The 15797-nt window shown below is 40.3% G+C and overlaps 1 protein-coding gene across 4 annotated transcripts in view; it reads right to left on the bottom strand.

Annotated features, from left to right (window-relative positions):
- CERS6 (ceramide synthase 6) overlaps positions 1-15797 on the bottom strand; it is a 120243-nt gene that overhangs the window by 78156 nt on the left and 26290 nt on the right. For all 4 annotated transcript variants that reach the window (XM_065069757.1, XM_065069758.1, XM_065069759.1 and 1 more), the window contains exons 2-3: positions 4410-4515; positions 4176-4306 (exon numbers count right to left, since the gene is read on the bottom strand). In XM_065069757.1, coding sequence (XP_064925829.1) covers positions 4176-4306; positions 4410-4515 — 237 coding nt within the window. The remainder of the gene's footprint in view (positions 1-4175; positions 4307-4409; positions 4516-15797) is intronic.

The raw sequence follows: 15797 nt of genomic DNA, 5'->3' as shown, positions 1-15797 counted from the left end.
GTGTTCTCATGTGTTCCATAATCAAAGTACAGAGCACAAGGTCTTTACCCTACTCTTGTTCAGGAGAAAGCCTGTCTTTATGTTAGGCTGTGCCATGGGGACAAAGAGAAAGAAATAAAAAATCAACAGAAATGCACAGCAGTAGACAAGTCCACTCAGCACACTCACTTCACCACTTTGTCCTCTGCTTTATGCACCCTGGATCTTTCAAGCTGAGTAAAAGAACAAAACTGCCTAAATTCCCACAAGAGAAAGAAAAGCTATGGGCAGACTCTACCCAGCAGTGTCTGAGCACTACGATCTCCGGTTTTACTAGGTAGATGTACCTATTCTAGTGATTACAAACACTCTGCTGTCAACTCTAAGTTTCATGTCAGAATCACCAAATCCTTGAGAAACAACCCATTGACTTGCTAGTAAAATAATCCCCAGCATCCCATTTATTACTGTCTTTCTGACATGAATCATCACCTGGTAAAATAACCTATTCCATATTTCATATATTTTCACTATAACACCTGAAAATCTTAAGGAGGTATCTGGTGCCACTGAAATCTTACCATTAATGACCTCCACAGCTCCAATAACTGAATGGCACCTTGTCTTTCAGATTGACACATGAAACTATGGGGTGATTGCTGGTTAAGGTCCATGCAAAATAGTTTATTTTCACTACAATGCTGTGGCACAAACGCTGTCTACAGACAAGAAATTTTATCATTGCCTTTTTCTTCACATAACCACCATCTGCTACTACCCAGGACATCTGACAAATGCTGGCAGCAGATGAATTATTCAATTTGGGGGAAGGAAAAAAAAAAAAGGTGTAGGTTTTTGGAGTTTCTCTGCACTCCATTTAGGACCAGAATTGAAGTTGCTTAAAAAGAAAAACAAGGGAAGGGGTAGAGAAAGTGAGAAATCTGGGACAAGAAGAATCTAATGACTTGGTTACTGGTTTAATCTGTTTGGACCTGGATCTTGGGTGCCATTCATCCCAGCCAAGGGTGTTTATCATTGAGTTTCACTTTCAGCCTTTGTCCTATTGAATCTCCTCTACCTTAGATAGTAATCAAATTATTCATTTGGCAAGACCGATAAGGCAGTCAGAAACAGCCTACAGCTCTTCTGGCACAGCTGCCTTCTCCTTTGCATCATGGGAAAGACACTGGGCCCAAGGAACACTTTTTCTAGCAGTAAATTGAATAGTCTCCATGCAAAAAGAGCTGGAGCTCTTTTATAAGCAGCTCCACATTTGCTGTGGGTTCTGTCACTTCTCTTTCCAAGTCACAATCAATCAATGTAGTTGCCAGCAAAACTGAAGTCTTCTCTGGAAGGACAACAGCAGTTCAACAGTTGAAGGTGTAGGTGTGGATCACTGTCATTTTGCCCACTCTGTGCCTGCTTATTGCATGAAGGCATATTTCATGCCCTGTCAGGGCTATGAAACTCTGGCATCCCAGTTGCAGAAGACTTGGAGTGTTCCTCTTCCCACAACTGTAACAGAAGCATGTGCTTTATGCAGCCCAGAGCTCTGAAGCAGCTGCCATACACGGACTCATCACCAAAAAAGCCACCCCATTAACTCAATAGCCATGAAAAGGCTATAGACCTCATATAGAAGGATTTCTTTGCTCCCAACACACCGAGTGAAGCACCATGCTTAGTGCTCTGATGAAGAGATTTAATTAGACAACCACTCAACACCCATACTGAGAGGAAAAATGGGTACCCCTGGCCTCCCAGCACTATTCTGACTGCCTGCCAACACCTCCATCCAGCATGTGTGACAGGATGGCTGGTGGCACACCCTGCACCACTGGAAATGCCATCAGGGCAAAGCACACATGGTCAGTGGGATAACACCACATCCGTGCAGCAGCCTGTATGTATGGAGACGGAAAGCCAACTCCCACTGCACCTTCTGCAAACCCCAGGCACAGAGAACCCGAACTATCCACTTATTATTATTTATGCCATCTTGCTTCTTTTTGGACATGTATCAGCATTACTACTAAGTACACATACTGCTGGCACTTAATTTTGTCAGCATACGTTAATGACATTCATTACAGCTTGACCTTACCTTCACTTTCCATTCATAGCTCTCATCTGCATGGTTTTTTCATGATGTATGCCACAAAGGACCAAGTTCAGCACCCATAGCTTTCCTATATGTGCCTATATTTCATGGTACATTTAAGTTTTTTCTACCTCTAGGTCAGCCCAAATGTGCTGGCAGTAACACAAGAGAAGGAAGTCTTTGACCTGAGTTACAGAAGCAGCCAAATATACTGATCAAATCTGTCAGCTCTAACAGTAATACAGTTTCAATTTTTTTCCAAGATTCCACAGCCCTTCCTACAAGCTAAGCAAACAAGACTATGTATTAACAGCTACAACCCTTGTAGAAAAAAGGTTGCTCTTCACTTACCTCAAAAAATCAGTAGCTCTAAGACCACCAGCTGACAGCAACAGGATGACTAGGTTTATCCATAATCTGACCCTGCCTGGCTTCATTAAATATTAAATAGTGTGCATTTTTGCTGTAAATATCAAGGAAAGGATTTAAGCATTCTGACAGTTCAGTTCCTCTGTTTATTAAAGGACAATCGTCTTTAAACAATTTATCTTCCTTCTTCTAAAATTAAAAAGGGACTCTCATTCTCTGAGAGACAATATACTTAACATAACTCTTCTAATTTCCCTCCTATTCACTCCTTAGTTGAAAGTATCAGTTGCTACTCGAATAACATTTCATCCACAGTTTGGCTTTAGAAAAAAATGCTTTGATACATTATTTATTCAGGACCATATTATGAACTTTCCTTTATGTCTCCACAGGAAAATAAAATTTAAGGAAAATAAAATTTAAGGAAAATAAAATTTAAGGAAAACACTCAGGAAAGCTACAAAAGGAAAAAGTATGAAATACATTTAGAAAATCTGCATTAATGATACAACAATATATTGCACAAGTTGCTTATAAATATACAAACACACCCATCCCTCCCTCTCTGGCTAGTCTGACGTGGTTTTATGATTTCTTTACTTGCAATTTCTTAAAGAAATAATTTAAGAATTGTTAGGGGAAAAAAATAAACAAACCAACCACACTCTCTTGGAAAACAAGATTCACTAAGATTTGCTTTCTAACTTAAACAGACTTCCTCTCTTTCTGCTGACATTTCTGCCTAACAGTTCTTTCTCAAGCTAACAAAAGAGTTTTAAGCCAGCAATAACACAACCGCTTGACCAATGGGTGTAATAAGGCCAACACCTGTTCCTGGCCTCAGCATTATTTGCCAAGTCTCTTGATTTGGAGCACATAAAATTTGCCTTAAACGTGTGACCTTCCACATCAAAGGAACAACATCCCACAGTGCTGGAGGGCTGAGTCTTGGAATTAATAATTCTTTCAATTAAACTAGTGTGTTCTTTGTGTTTTGTTACAAATTCAATGTCTACCCGTCCTCCTTTAAGTAAAACACGTAAATATTTAAAACAGAGTTAACTTTCCACTCTCTTTCAATGTAGATTAGTGTGTTAAATCCAGCTGACATGGAAAAGTAACTCAGATACTAAAAACAACAGAGTCTAATTAGAAAAACAACCTTTAGGTAGATAAGCAGTTTGAAGAACAGCTGGGTGCTGGGAAAGATTCCTTAGAAGTAAATGCTAGCAGGAGAAAAATAACTTCCTAGTTAAACTGTAGGAGCCTTTAGCTTCTCAGAGTTCAGTGCACCCAAGAAAATGGGCTAGTGAAGGGGACAAGCCTGGGATGAGAAAAACAAAGAAGGGCTTTAACAACCCAATTGGCTTTTATCTTTACTCTTCCATCTCAGATCTCTGTCAGGTTATACAGCTGACGATTGTGCTGTGAGGACACCTCCACACTCTAACATCAGGGTATTTGTTTCAAAGGATCAGGCTGGCACCCTGACAGTATAGAATCACAACCACCTTATTTCTGAAAGCTTTCCACCACTGTAAGTACACAAGAAGTACAAGCTTACTCCTTCAGGAAAAAAGAAGATTGTTTTTCTCATTTAAGAAGTTATATTCTGCCCATTTATATCCTTTTCTACCAGACTACAAAAATACCTGTGAAGAATAAAGGGGAAAACTGATGAGGACACAGGCTTAACAAGACTCAAGAAGAGAACGTGCATCCTTACATGCTCTCACAGAACTTCGTAAGAGTGCTGGGCTTTTCCTGGTTGCGTCTTTGTCGAAACCAACGTTGAATGCTCCGAACATCCCAGTCCAGCTGCTTGGAGAGGCCATCCAGCCTCTTCTCATCTGGATGCTACAGAACAGAAAAGTTAGCAGTTAGCTTTGTTTTGTTCAGCCATAGTTTATTAGTGCCATATCCCACTTCATAAGGTAAATATTTTAGCTAAATAATTTACCTTTGTAATAGCTGTGAAAACTTTTTCCAGAATAGCATTAGGTTGAGCTTTCTGTGGTCCGTTGGCTTGGACTTTAAGGCCTAAGGCACATGGTTTAGCAATGAACCTGTGAGAAACAGAAGAGTGAAGAAAGAAAACAAGTGAAATCCTTCAGTTATTTATTTCATTACTGTTATCAATCAATGTCATGTGGTAGATGCACAAACATTATAACTGCCAACAAAAACAATACCTAGCCTTATAGCTCAAAAGCAAGCTCATACAGGCGACTACATTGCAAAATAAGTAACATCACTTTGAAGGATGAAAGGAACTCCGCAGTGCACATGAAACAGAAGATTTTCTTTCATGTCATGAAAAAAAAAGGATAGAACAAAAGCATGAGTGGAATGCCCCCTAGAGTAGCACCAACTAATGAAAAGAGCGGGGCAGCTTGCAGACATGAGGAGCACAATACTCTCCTCCAAACACAGCCTTTTCCATAAATCAGTTTCCAGAGTAGCTACTGCCTCAGGACTGCTTTTGCACAGCGGAAATTCAAACAAAGTCCTGGAAGGCAGCAAGCACTGAAGCTGCCCAGTCAATCTAATTTTCTAAACCATAAAGTTTAAACAGCACTGAGCCATGCCTCAAAGACTTTGCTCTTCCTTCAACTTCTTCTGCTAAAATACGAAACTGTCACAGATCCGAACATCAATCCATAATAAGTTCATTCAGTTTATAAACTGGAAGCCCCTGATATCTTTTAGAGATGAATTATATAGCTTACACCACATACACTCAAAGAAGACCAGGGCACTCCTTTAAAAAAATGTATTATTTGTAACTATGACTCCACCTCTGGCATCCCCATGAGCTACAAAGTCTGTATAGGAATCACATTAATATATAAACAGTATGAACTTCTGCCATCTTTTTTCAACTACATAACTCAATTTCACTTAAAAGACTCGTTTCCATTTTCCAGCAGGGACCAAAACAACACACTCAGTAGTTAAGAAGTAGATCCACGTTTATTGAGCTGAGTAACCACAAGCTCTTAAAAATCATGGAATTCTTATCCACACACAAGTCCCATTTTAAGCACCGTTTTGAGCTACAATTGCTACGTTTAAAGATAGCACAGCCACTTAAAAAGAATTAAGTCCTAAGCAATGTTACAGTGGTTACAGCAATAGCATTTGGTAAAGAAAGATGTGTGATTCCAGATCTCCTTGTTTTTCTTGGCTTTTTTATTTTTCCAAAGAAAAACCCTTGATATATTGATAAGATTCCCACATGAAAGCCAATTCTATAGCCCAAAATCATTTGGGTCACTATCTATGAGGGAGGTGGGAGGTCATACATCCAAAGACTCATGCAGTATATCAGCGAACTCACTATTCGATCCTTGTATAAGAGGAAAACAAACCAGCAACTTATTACACTGTGTAAAAGCTTTGTCGCAATCTGGACTGACTGCAGATTGCAACCATACCACTAGCTCCACAGCATCAACCAAATCAATGGCACTGCTTTGGGGTTCAGAGCTTTGACAATACCAGTTTCAGTGCTGAGCAGTCCAGTTTTCTGTCATGAAACAGAAGTATATAAGATCTGTATATGTTATATGTAACTACACTGTAATCTAGCTGCACTGGAAACTTTTAAATTACTATAAGACGACAAACGAAGAAGCGAGATTTGTATTCTCTAGTTCAACATGGACGTAATCAAATCAGTTCTGGCCAGTGCTGTGAGTGGATAACCAAACAGACGGCTGAAGCAGCTAACAAAATGCTCATAGAATTTGGTTTCAGAAATTTACTTTTTAACTCTAAGGATTTGTAAAGCACTTCTAGTCACCTAACAAAGGAGCTGAGAACTGTGGCATCCATGTCTACCATGCTTTGTACCAAAAAGCTGAAAAAAACCCCAAATTACAGTCTTTTCTATTAAATAAATTCAGACAACTTCCTGAAGAGAAATCGAGAAATACAGACAAGAGTCAAGCCTAAGACAAACAGTACAGGGGATGTCAGCCAGTATTCAAGCTAATTTTACCAAGTCCTACAAGGAAACACTAATAAGTAGAGACAGGGCAGAGGGTACTGTAGGTGGCATAAAAACACATAAAAGAAACGAAATAACTTCATCAGCTTCACGCTTTCACAAAAGAACTGAAGCTCAGCCTTCACCATTAACAGCAAGATCAAGAAACTTTCACTAAACAAACAAAAATAAAAATTGTTTCAAATGGATTTTCTGGGCACTTGCAAAGTTAGTCTCCTCTGAAATAAGACTTGATTTGGGGGGGGGGGTGTTTGTTTGTTTATTTATTTGGGGAGGTGTAGTTTTTTGTTTGGTTAATTATCAACACAGATATATCTTTCAACTTCTGTTTTGCTCTTCTCCTGCTGAGTGAAGGAATGAGATAGCCATGATATAACTCCAATAGAAAGGCAGCTCCCTAAACACGCTAATTTAAAAGAAAAATGGTAAAGTCAAAAGCAGATTAAAAAGTTTCAGCTACAAAAATTCCACAAGGATCAATTCCAACATGCTTCATGCTGAGCTGATCTTCATTTAAATCTAAGCAAATCGGCTGGGTTTGCTTAAATGCCATTCGTAAAATGATATGTCTTGTTAACAAACAACCTAGATAAATCCAGAACAAAGCACAGATACAGTGTTTGTCCAGATTTTAAAAAGAGAAGAGAATTTTAGTATTGATGTTATACCCATTACCCTTTTTCTGCTTCAATCTGGTATTTTATAAACAGGAATATAAATTTTTCTTCCTTTACTGCTTATGTTTTCCACATGCACTGGAAGAACGGGGACATGACCTGAACCAGAGCTCGTCCACAAGGACAGCAAAGCCCAGTGAGGACATGCAGAGGGTACACAGCTGCAAGACACAGGATGATCTTGGCCAGCTAAGTCTGGGAGGAAGAGACACGGAAAGTTTTTAAAATAACCCCACAAAAGTCTCTCTCCTGATATGCTCTTCTAATCATTTTCCACTTTTTTTTTTTTTTAAAAAAAAACAACCTTTAAAAAAAATATCCCTTCAATGAATTGTTAATTCCTAGTAGGACACTCAAGTAAAATAGAGCAGTTTTGAACAGAAACATTTTACATGCTTGCAATACTGAGCAAGTCTGACCACCAATTCAATGTCCATGGGATTGCCCTTGATGCAATTGGTAAAATTTGAGGTATTTTTTTACTTTTCATACAAAAACTTACTGAGTTCAGGCTATATTTTGCAGTAGGAAAACTGTTTCTAAAGGTTAAAATAGAATTTTAAAGTAGAACTTAATCGATAGGATCCCAAATGTCACACCAGGTGTTATAAAAGCACCCTTAACATAATTCTCACTGCAAGTTTTCTGTAAGAATTTAAATAGATTCATAAGTAAACAAAACAGAATTAATGTTTGATACGTGCACAAACTATGAACATTTTGCCAAATGCTGCACTTCTTAAAAGCACTATTCATTTTTTCCACTTCCGCTAATACTGTAGTATTCAATTCCCCCAGCAGTCTTACTGAAACCCACAGGACTATTTATTGCATAACATACTGCAGTTATGAGGGAAGAACTATTGTGAAAGAGTAAGGAGAGCAGAATTTAGTATATTGCCAGCTTTTCCCTTTAAAACATGTAAATCTGAACAAACACTACACTAATACCTCTTTTTCAATGGATTCCAGTACACCTGAACTGAAAGCTGACCTTCACAGAATCACACAATGGTTGGGGTTGGAAGGGACCTCTGGAGATCACCTAGTCCAACCCACCTGCTAAAGCAGGGTCACCCAGAGCAGATCACACAGGAATGTGTCCAGGTGGGTTTGAATGTCTCCAGAGATGGAGACTCCACAACCTCTCTGGGCAGCCTGTTCCCAGGCTCTGGCACCCTCAAAGTAAAGAAGTTTTTCCTCATATTCAGATGGAACCTCCTGTGCTTCAGTTTGTGCCTGTTGCCCCTCATCCTATCGTTCAGCACCACTGAAAGGAGCCATTCGATTATACAGAAACTAAAAGACAAGCATTTTTTGCTGAATGCAGCCCCATCTATTCTGCATCTAGAGATGAAAGACCAACATAAACAAGGGAATTAAACTCAGAATTCAAGAACCTTTTTACAGGCAGCTTCCTCATTCACAATCTAAAGCCACTTTAAAACCCAAAAGCCCACAGCCATCCACCGTGGATAACACGGCAGAGCATCCCTGTGGAACATGCTGGGCCTCTGCTGGCCCTGAACCCACAACAGCAGCCTGAAGGCCACAAGCACTTCTGAGCATCCTGCACCCCCAAAGGCAGGCATTGGCTTGCATTTTGGATCTTGTCTGTTTTTCTCAAATAGGTTATTTACAACAGTGACAGCAAGGCCTCATACTCCACCCCAAACTCAGCAATCAGATTTTCCTCTACAAATGGTCAAGAAACCCTTTGCAAAATGATCCCCCACCTCCCCCAGAGCATAAAAAGGGGCACCATTTCACTAGGAGTACATAAATTTGATCAAGAACAAGCATCCTTTTGGGTTTCCCACTTTCCTTTTAACAAATGCCAACTAGACAAAGTCAGCTGTTACTACAACAGATGAATGAGTAGAAAAAGGAGAAGTTACAAAACAAACAAGTAAAAGTTAACGTGGTCCCAGCAGAGGCAGGTGAACCCCAGCTGGGCAGCCCTTGCTCTGTGCAGCAATCGCGGCAGGTGCAGCGCTGGGTAGAGGGAGACAAGGACTCCACCCAGCCATCAACACAGGGAAAACCAAACCTCAAACCCGGACTCTTCAGAAGCCGCTCCCACCACTCCAGACTAGACATTTACTTCCTCACATCCATAAAATTACAGCTTAAAAATATGCTGGTTCCACTTCCTAGGCACTCCACACCCTGCAAAAGTTTATCTTCGGAAATATGAACAGGTCAGATCCGCAATGAGCACAAACCATCCTGAGCACATCAACTAAACATGTATCCCTGATAAACTGACCTCTACTAAAAAAGGAAAATGTCCCCACTGACTCAGAGAGCTTTTTCTCTTCTCCTTTACTGGCTATTTGAGCCTTACTAATTAATCACCATGTACCCCTTTTAGCTTACTGCTTTTCATATTGACAAATTAGAGAATTTTAATCCCAGAGTTACCTAGAAATGTTAGCATTGACTCTCATAATCCTCGGAGGCTGATGTTCATTAGCACTAGAAAAGTCTGCTTTTTTTTTTATTTTAAGTATCACATGAAGGAGAAAAGTTAAAGGATCCTTTTTGTGCGAGTGAGTCTCTGGACTGTACTACAAGTCAAACAGCCCTACTTGCAACATGTAGCTTTGCCCTGAATCCGGTCAGAAGCTAATACATAGCAACCCTTTAGCCATCTGCAGCACTGGAAATACGCCTCTAAGTCTTCTCCTACACAGCTTGTGAATGTGGTGCTCCCATACTGGCAGGTCATCTGCCATTCCTGAGCTGACCACAGTGGCTGCCCCCTAGAAAATCCACGTTTGACAGTTTCTCAGCAGCTTTGAAGACGCTCAAACCACCACTGATCTCACAACAGGAAAGCCAAAATTCCTGCAGGCCCTTTTACCAAACAGGGCCAAACAAAATAAAAACCCACACCACACAACATTAAGCTAACTGGGCTAATGAATATTTGATTCATGTAGTTAAATACGCTATTTTTAATGGATGAAGAGATATAAAGAAAACATTAAATGGCTTATCCTGACCTTTCAGTTTAAGAAATACCAGTCTTGAAATAATTGTTGATGTTAGCTGGCAAGTGATACATGTTCACCTTCCAAAGCCCTTTGAAGTGATAAAATTGCACTACTTTGCAGTGCTTATATTTCAAATGTTTCTGCTCTATTTAGAAACTCACTTCATTTCACCAAAATTCTCTCTAGAACAAGACAGCGGCAATCCGAGAAACTGGAAACCATGAACCTTTCTCCAGTTTTATTGAGGTAAATAAGCAAAAGACAGGCCAAAAAAAAAACCAAACACAAAACCAAACCACTAAAAAAACCCAACACACAACCAAAAACCACCACAACAAAATAACCCCCAAACCCCCACAAGCCTCTCTGCTCCCCCAAACTCAACCCCCACGAGCTGTTAAGAAAGGGGCCCAGGGATGCAGAAGCAAAAGACTGACTGAATAGAGAAGTCCGCTACAGATTTTTTTCCCCCTACTGCAGGAAGATAACAACTTACTGTGTAAGGCTTCATTTTACTATACTGTCCTAATGGTCCTAATATAATTTGCAACAAAAGCTATGGAACACATGCCAAATTACCTTTACTAAAGGATAAGGACAAGATTATTCACTCAAGAGACTCTAAATCAAGATGAGGTTCTTTGATGTAAAAAGGTGTTTTATACTCCTGCATCTAAAACTGACATACCTAAAATAAGTCACCATTGTGAGGGACGGAGCTGCTCGAAGTCTTACTAGGCCTCAAACCCAGGAATAACTGCCAACAGAATAAGCTTAGATTTTTTTTTTTTAATTTATGGACTTTTATCAGATTTAAAAAGCTTTCCTGTCATTCACATGCTATACGTTTTGAATGCCATATGTCAAGGTTTCTGAAATCTGATAAATTTTTAATTTAAAACTTTCAAACTATGTGCACTGAGACAAGTGACCTGTCTGCTCCTTAACCTTGAAACGCTTCCTGAGTATTGAAAGCAAAGACTGAATTAGTTTCATTTTTTGACCTATTACTTTCACTTCTTAGTTTTGCATCAACCTTCTTGTTCCTCCTGAGTCTTGTTAAAGCAATGACTTCCAACAGGCTCCGCAAAAAACTTCCCACAAACTAGAAAACCTTTTTTTCCTTGACGTGTTTCAAGCAGAGAAAGCATCTTTCCTCACTTGTTTTGTAGCCAACATCAGTACGGAAGGCCACCTGCAAATTTTCATCAGTGCAAGGAAGAAAAGGTAGGCTAGCACACATGTCACACTTGAAAAAAATGTTTATTGACCATTTCTTGAACCATCCCCTTTTGTCTTTCATTTTTATCAAAAGTAGGTCATATTTTGGGCCAACAGACAGGACTAACAGCCTCTTTTTACAGCCCAAAACTTAAGGAGCCCATTCATCCCCTAACCACCAATCTGTTTTCTGGGAAGGTACCTCAGTCTGGCACAAAGCATGTGTACAAAATCACCCTGGAGACTGCTCCTACGTGATCTGTGCTAGCAGATTAAAAATTTCATTAAGCCATCAGGCAGAACCCTGGCTACAAAGTCCTCATAAACACTGAGAACATGCATATTTACTGTAGCCTTTCATGTCCACAAAGACATTTATGTTGGTCGCTTCCTGGTGCAAAATTCAAGTTTGAATCTTTCTTTCCTGTGTTGAGGATGCATCTATATGGACAAATTTGAGAAAACTACAGTGAATGTGAAGTGTGCAGAGCATCTCCAAGTCATCTCCAAGTTTAACAAACACCAGTTTGAGCCAAGTGGTATAGTCTGGTTACATACAGAATCTCTGTGAACCTGGTAAAAAACTCACTTGGACACAGACATAATTCAAGTGGTGCCTGCACAAAAGACCACTCATGTTGCTAACACCAGACAACTGTGAGCTCCGTAACAAAAAAAACCACAAGCACGCTATTCCTGCAAATTAGGCACGTCCAACAAATCTCAGAGTTTCCTGTCAGTATACTTAAAATACCAGGGAAGGCACTTTAAACCAGCAAAACCTCCCCTCTGTGCTAAAGAGGTGCCCAGATCAGTTTAGAAGAGTCTGGCTCCCTTTTTAAAAGACTGCAGAACAAATTTTCCCAGCTCATCTATTTTATGCTCTCTAAACACAGATTGTTCCAGGGATTTATGATTACAATTGTCTAACTTGTAGGACAGTGCTTTCTGTTTTTTAAACAGAAACAATCTAAATTTTCTCAAACTACAAGGACTAGTGAAAGCAGAAGAGACTTGTTTCTGAGCAGATGCTCAACAGATTTACTGCCACAACATCCAAAAACAACTGCTGAATTTGTTATTTTTGTATAGCTGACCTACTTAATTCAGAAGTTACTTGTGTCACTAATTTTTTAAAAAGGCAAAAAAATCTTAACAGTCCTACGACTTCGTCTTTTCTTTGGTTCAAATTATCACACTCACTAGAAGGGTAAAAAGATTGCTGAAAAATCAGTACTTTGTTTTGGTTTGCTTGTGTGTTTTGTTTGCTTTTCTTTCCCCAAAGGTTTTGAAAGCTTCTGATTAATATTTTGACCTGAGAAACCTTTTCAGCAACCCAACACATTTTTGACCTCAGCATTTCTACAAAATATTCCAAGTTTCATTAACAGACTTCAAAAAACCCAAAACCATCCAACAAAAACTGAACCAAACAACCCCACATTGATCACCAGTGTCCTACTATCTCTTAAACAAAGGGCTGAGAAGCTATCTGAAGTTCTCCCTAACAAAGGGCATTGCTCATCCCTCATAAAAAAAAAAAAGTACACATCAAACTGGCAGTAGAAAAGGCATCTGTTACAATCCCCAGCCCCCAGGAGCATGGCTGGCAGCAGCCTGCAGTGCCAAGGGATGGTGGAACTAATGGTGTGGAATGAGAAGCTGCTCATCTCAAAGAAGGAGGCGCAGTCCAATACTTTATGAAGTGCAGGTGTTTGCCAGGATCTAGTGTGGGCAGAACCCCAGAAGCCTGTGGTGGCAGCAGCCGATGCATCACGACACATGGGTTCCATTGGGCTCCCTCCATCAGTCTGATGCCCCCTAGAATACCAGTCGCCAGTGCTCACATACCCTCACAGCCCTTCTAATGCTACAGCACCACTCTCATGCATTTTTCTGCTTTTCGACAGAAAAATATTCTTTCCTTTAATATATCAAAGATGAATATAAAAGGCAGGCTAAAGAATAGCACTACACCTGTAACACTTGATGCAATAGGAGTCCTGACATGGACACATATTAGCTGCATAAAACCGCTCCATCTGCGCTCACAACAGCAATGCTTCACCTTCAAAAATGTTTTAGTAATTCTTCAGCTGTGAAGCAAACTGCCCTTTAAATTCAGCACATTGCTCTAGCAAAAGAGTATTCAGCATCAAGTGTTTTTCCTACTTCGGATGCTATGCAAGTTAAAAAATGCTTTTGTACAGATCGGTTTTAGAGAACAAAATTTGGTCATAGTAATGTGCATGGGGGCAATAAGGGACTCAAGAGCTTCCATCCAAGAGTATTTTCATAAAATAGAAAGTTTTACTTTAGTCAACAATCTGTGAAAGGTAGCTGTGATTAAAAAAAAAAAGGATTTAGTAGCTGTATTTCAGCTTGCAGGCTTACCAGTCAGTGTAGTGCTAACACACACCATTTTAAGTAAATAAAACAAATTATACCCATTACTCAACAGCAGTATTGCAAAATGCTTTGTCCTACACAGTTACTCTTAAGGAACATGATTGATATGACTGACCCATATCATTCAATTACTGTAAAACTGGGGTGTTTTTTTTGCAGCTAGATTTCTCACATTTATTATTGTCCTGTCTTATTTGTTTTGACTGAACATACATGTCTAAAAGTCACATCTCCCCACTGTGCAAAGTCAAAAATACCCCCTTTTTCCTGAGATTATTCCCCAATCACAAAAACCAGGACCAGCAACATCTGTTTGGCTTGAGTTACCTTTGCACACCTGCTAGCTCCCATCACAAGCTGCAGGCCAGACCCTGCTTGATCACCACCCCGACTCCAGCCCCGGTCACACACACTGCTAAACCCTTTCACCTCACTGAGCCGACAAACCTATTTGACCCTTTCACACATGGAAAGGGTAGGGAGGAGCCCATCTCGGGCTGCAGGCTAGTTCACCACAGGGCTGCGTGGAGCAGAGGGTGTCCAGCCACTGATCTGGGAATACGCCAGCACAGCCTCTACCAGCAGCACTCTGGTCACTTGTCCAGTTAGTAAGTTACTATGAGATCCAGTTAGTAAGTTACTATGAGAATGGGACACAAACAAGGCCAACAGCTTACAAACAGAAGTAGCCATGTTTTCCAAACATGGAAGCAATTTATTTGGTTATTTTTTAATATTAATGCATAAAGTTATAAGCATTTCGGTTCCTTCTCTGTAAGACCAAAGAGCTGAAGCAGGGAGGAACTACATGCTCCCTCCAGAATAGCAACAAGAACTGCACAAATGTAGAGAAAGGTCACAAATAAACATTTTTGCAGCCAGCTGTCTAATGTTTTCTTTCTTTGTAATGTCTAAAAATAAAGAGTTTAGTCACTGTGTAACTTTCCAAGCGCAGATGAGGCAGAGGGAGAAGAGAACAGAAGGGGAGATGCACTCCAGTCTCCCCATCTCTCACACACAGTGCCTCTTCTCAGCTGCCCTCCGCCAGCACCACCAAGGCTGGGAAGGTATGGGGGTTACAATGCTGAGGGTGTCACTCTCACCATTCTTGCACGCATCAAAATCAGGATACACGAGTCAGTGTCACTGGTAAAATTCAGGTCTCCAAAATCCTAGCCCACTGGTAAAGGTCAGTGGAGATAAAAATATTCTCCCAACTTTTAAAAAGCTGTGGCTTAGGGATCTTCTAGACCAAAAAGGCATCTTTGCATACAGCAGTCTCCAAAGAGCTGTACCTCTGTCCCCAAGCTGCACTAGTAGCTCACTGAGCCTATGCGAACTTTTGGCACCCTATGGCAAAGCTCCCCACTGTAAATTGAGACTATGTAAAGACAACTATCTCCATTCATTTTGAGTTTCTCACCCACCAGTTTCAACTCCAGTCCTTTACACACCGGGTAAAAACAAACTGTCAATCCCAAGGCTCCCTTTGCATGCCATTCCTAACCTTATAGGTTCATCTCCTATTCCCCTCTGCCACCTCCTAAAATACAGAGCCAATACCTACTGCTACTTCAGCAAGTCTGGGACAACCAAAGCAAAGAGCCAGGCATAAAACATCTATATACGAAAAGACGCATAGCCCAAATGGGATTACATGTCAGGCAGACAAGAGGCAGGAAGAAAACATAGACAGAAAAGGAAGATTAACAATTTACATTTTAAATTGCAGTAGGTCACGCTAATACAATGACTCTGTTCTAACCCACCAGGCCCTGCAGCATTACTTTAATGTTTACTTTGGTGACATTTTCAATATGTGAGCAAGGAAAATAAATAAATAAATAAATAAATTGTGAGCAACACCCGTGTCTACATTAAAGCCATAGCCAGAGCATACCGTCCACCGGCCTTTTGGCAGGTACGCACTCTTTTAATGCAGGTCTCCTTCATCCACCAAGGCAGCTTCCAAGATGCAATGGGAAGCTGCAGTTATCTGCCACTTGGACATGGCCCAAAAGTTGCTACGC

This window comes from Columba livia, chromosome 7 (genome assembly GCF_036013475.1).
Source record: "Columba livia isolate bColLiv1 breed racing homer chromosome 7, bColLiv1.pat.W.v2, whole genome shotgun sequence".
NCBI classification, from domain to species: domain Eukaryota; kingdom Metazoa; phylum Chordata; class Aves; order Columbiformes; family Columbidae; genus Columba; species Columba livia.
Note: the sequence above shows the minus strand (reverse complement) of the source record. Positions and strands in the feature narration are given on the sequence as shown.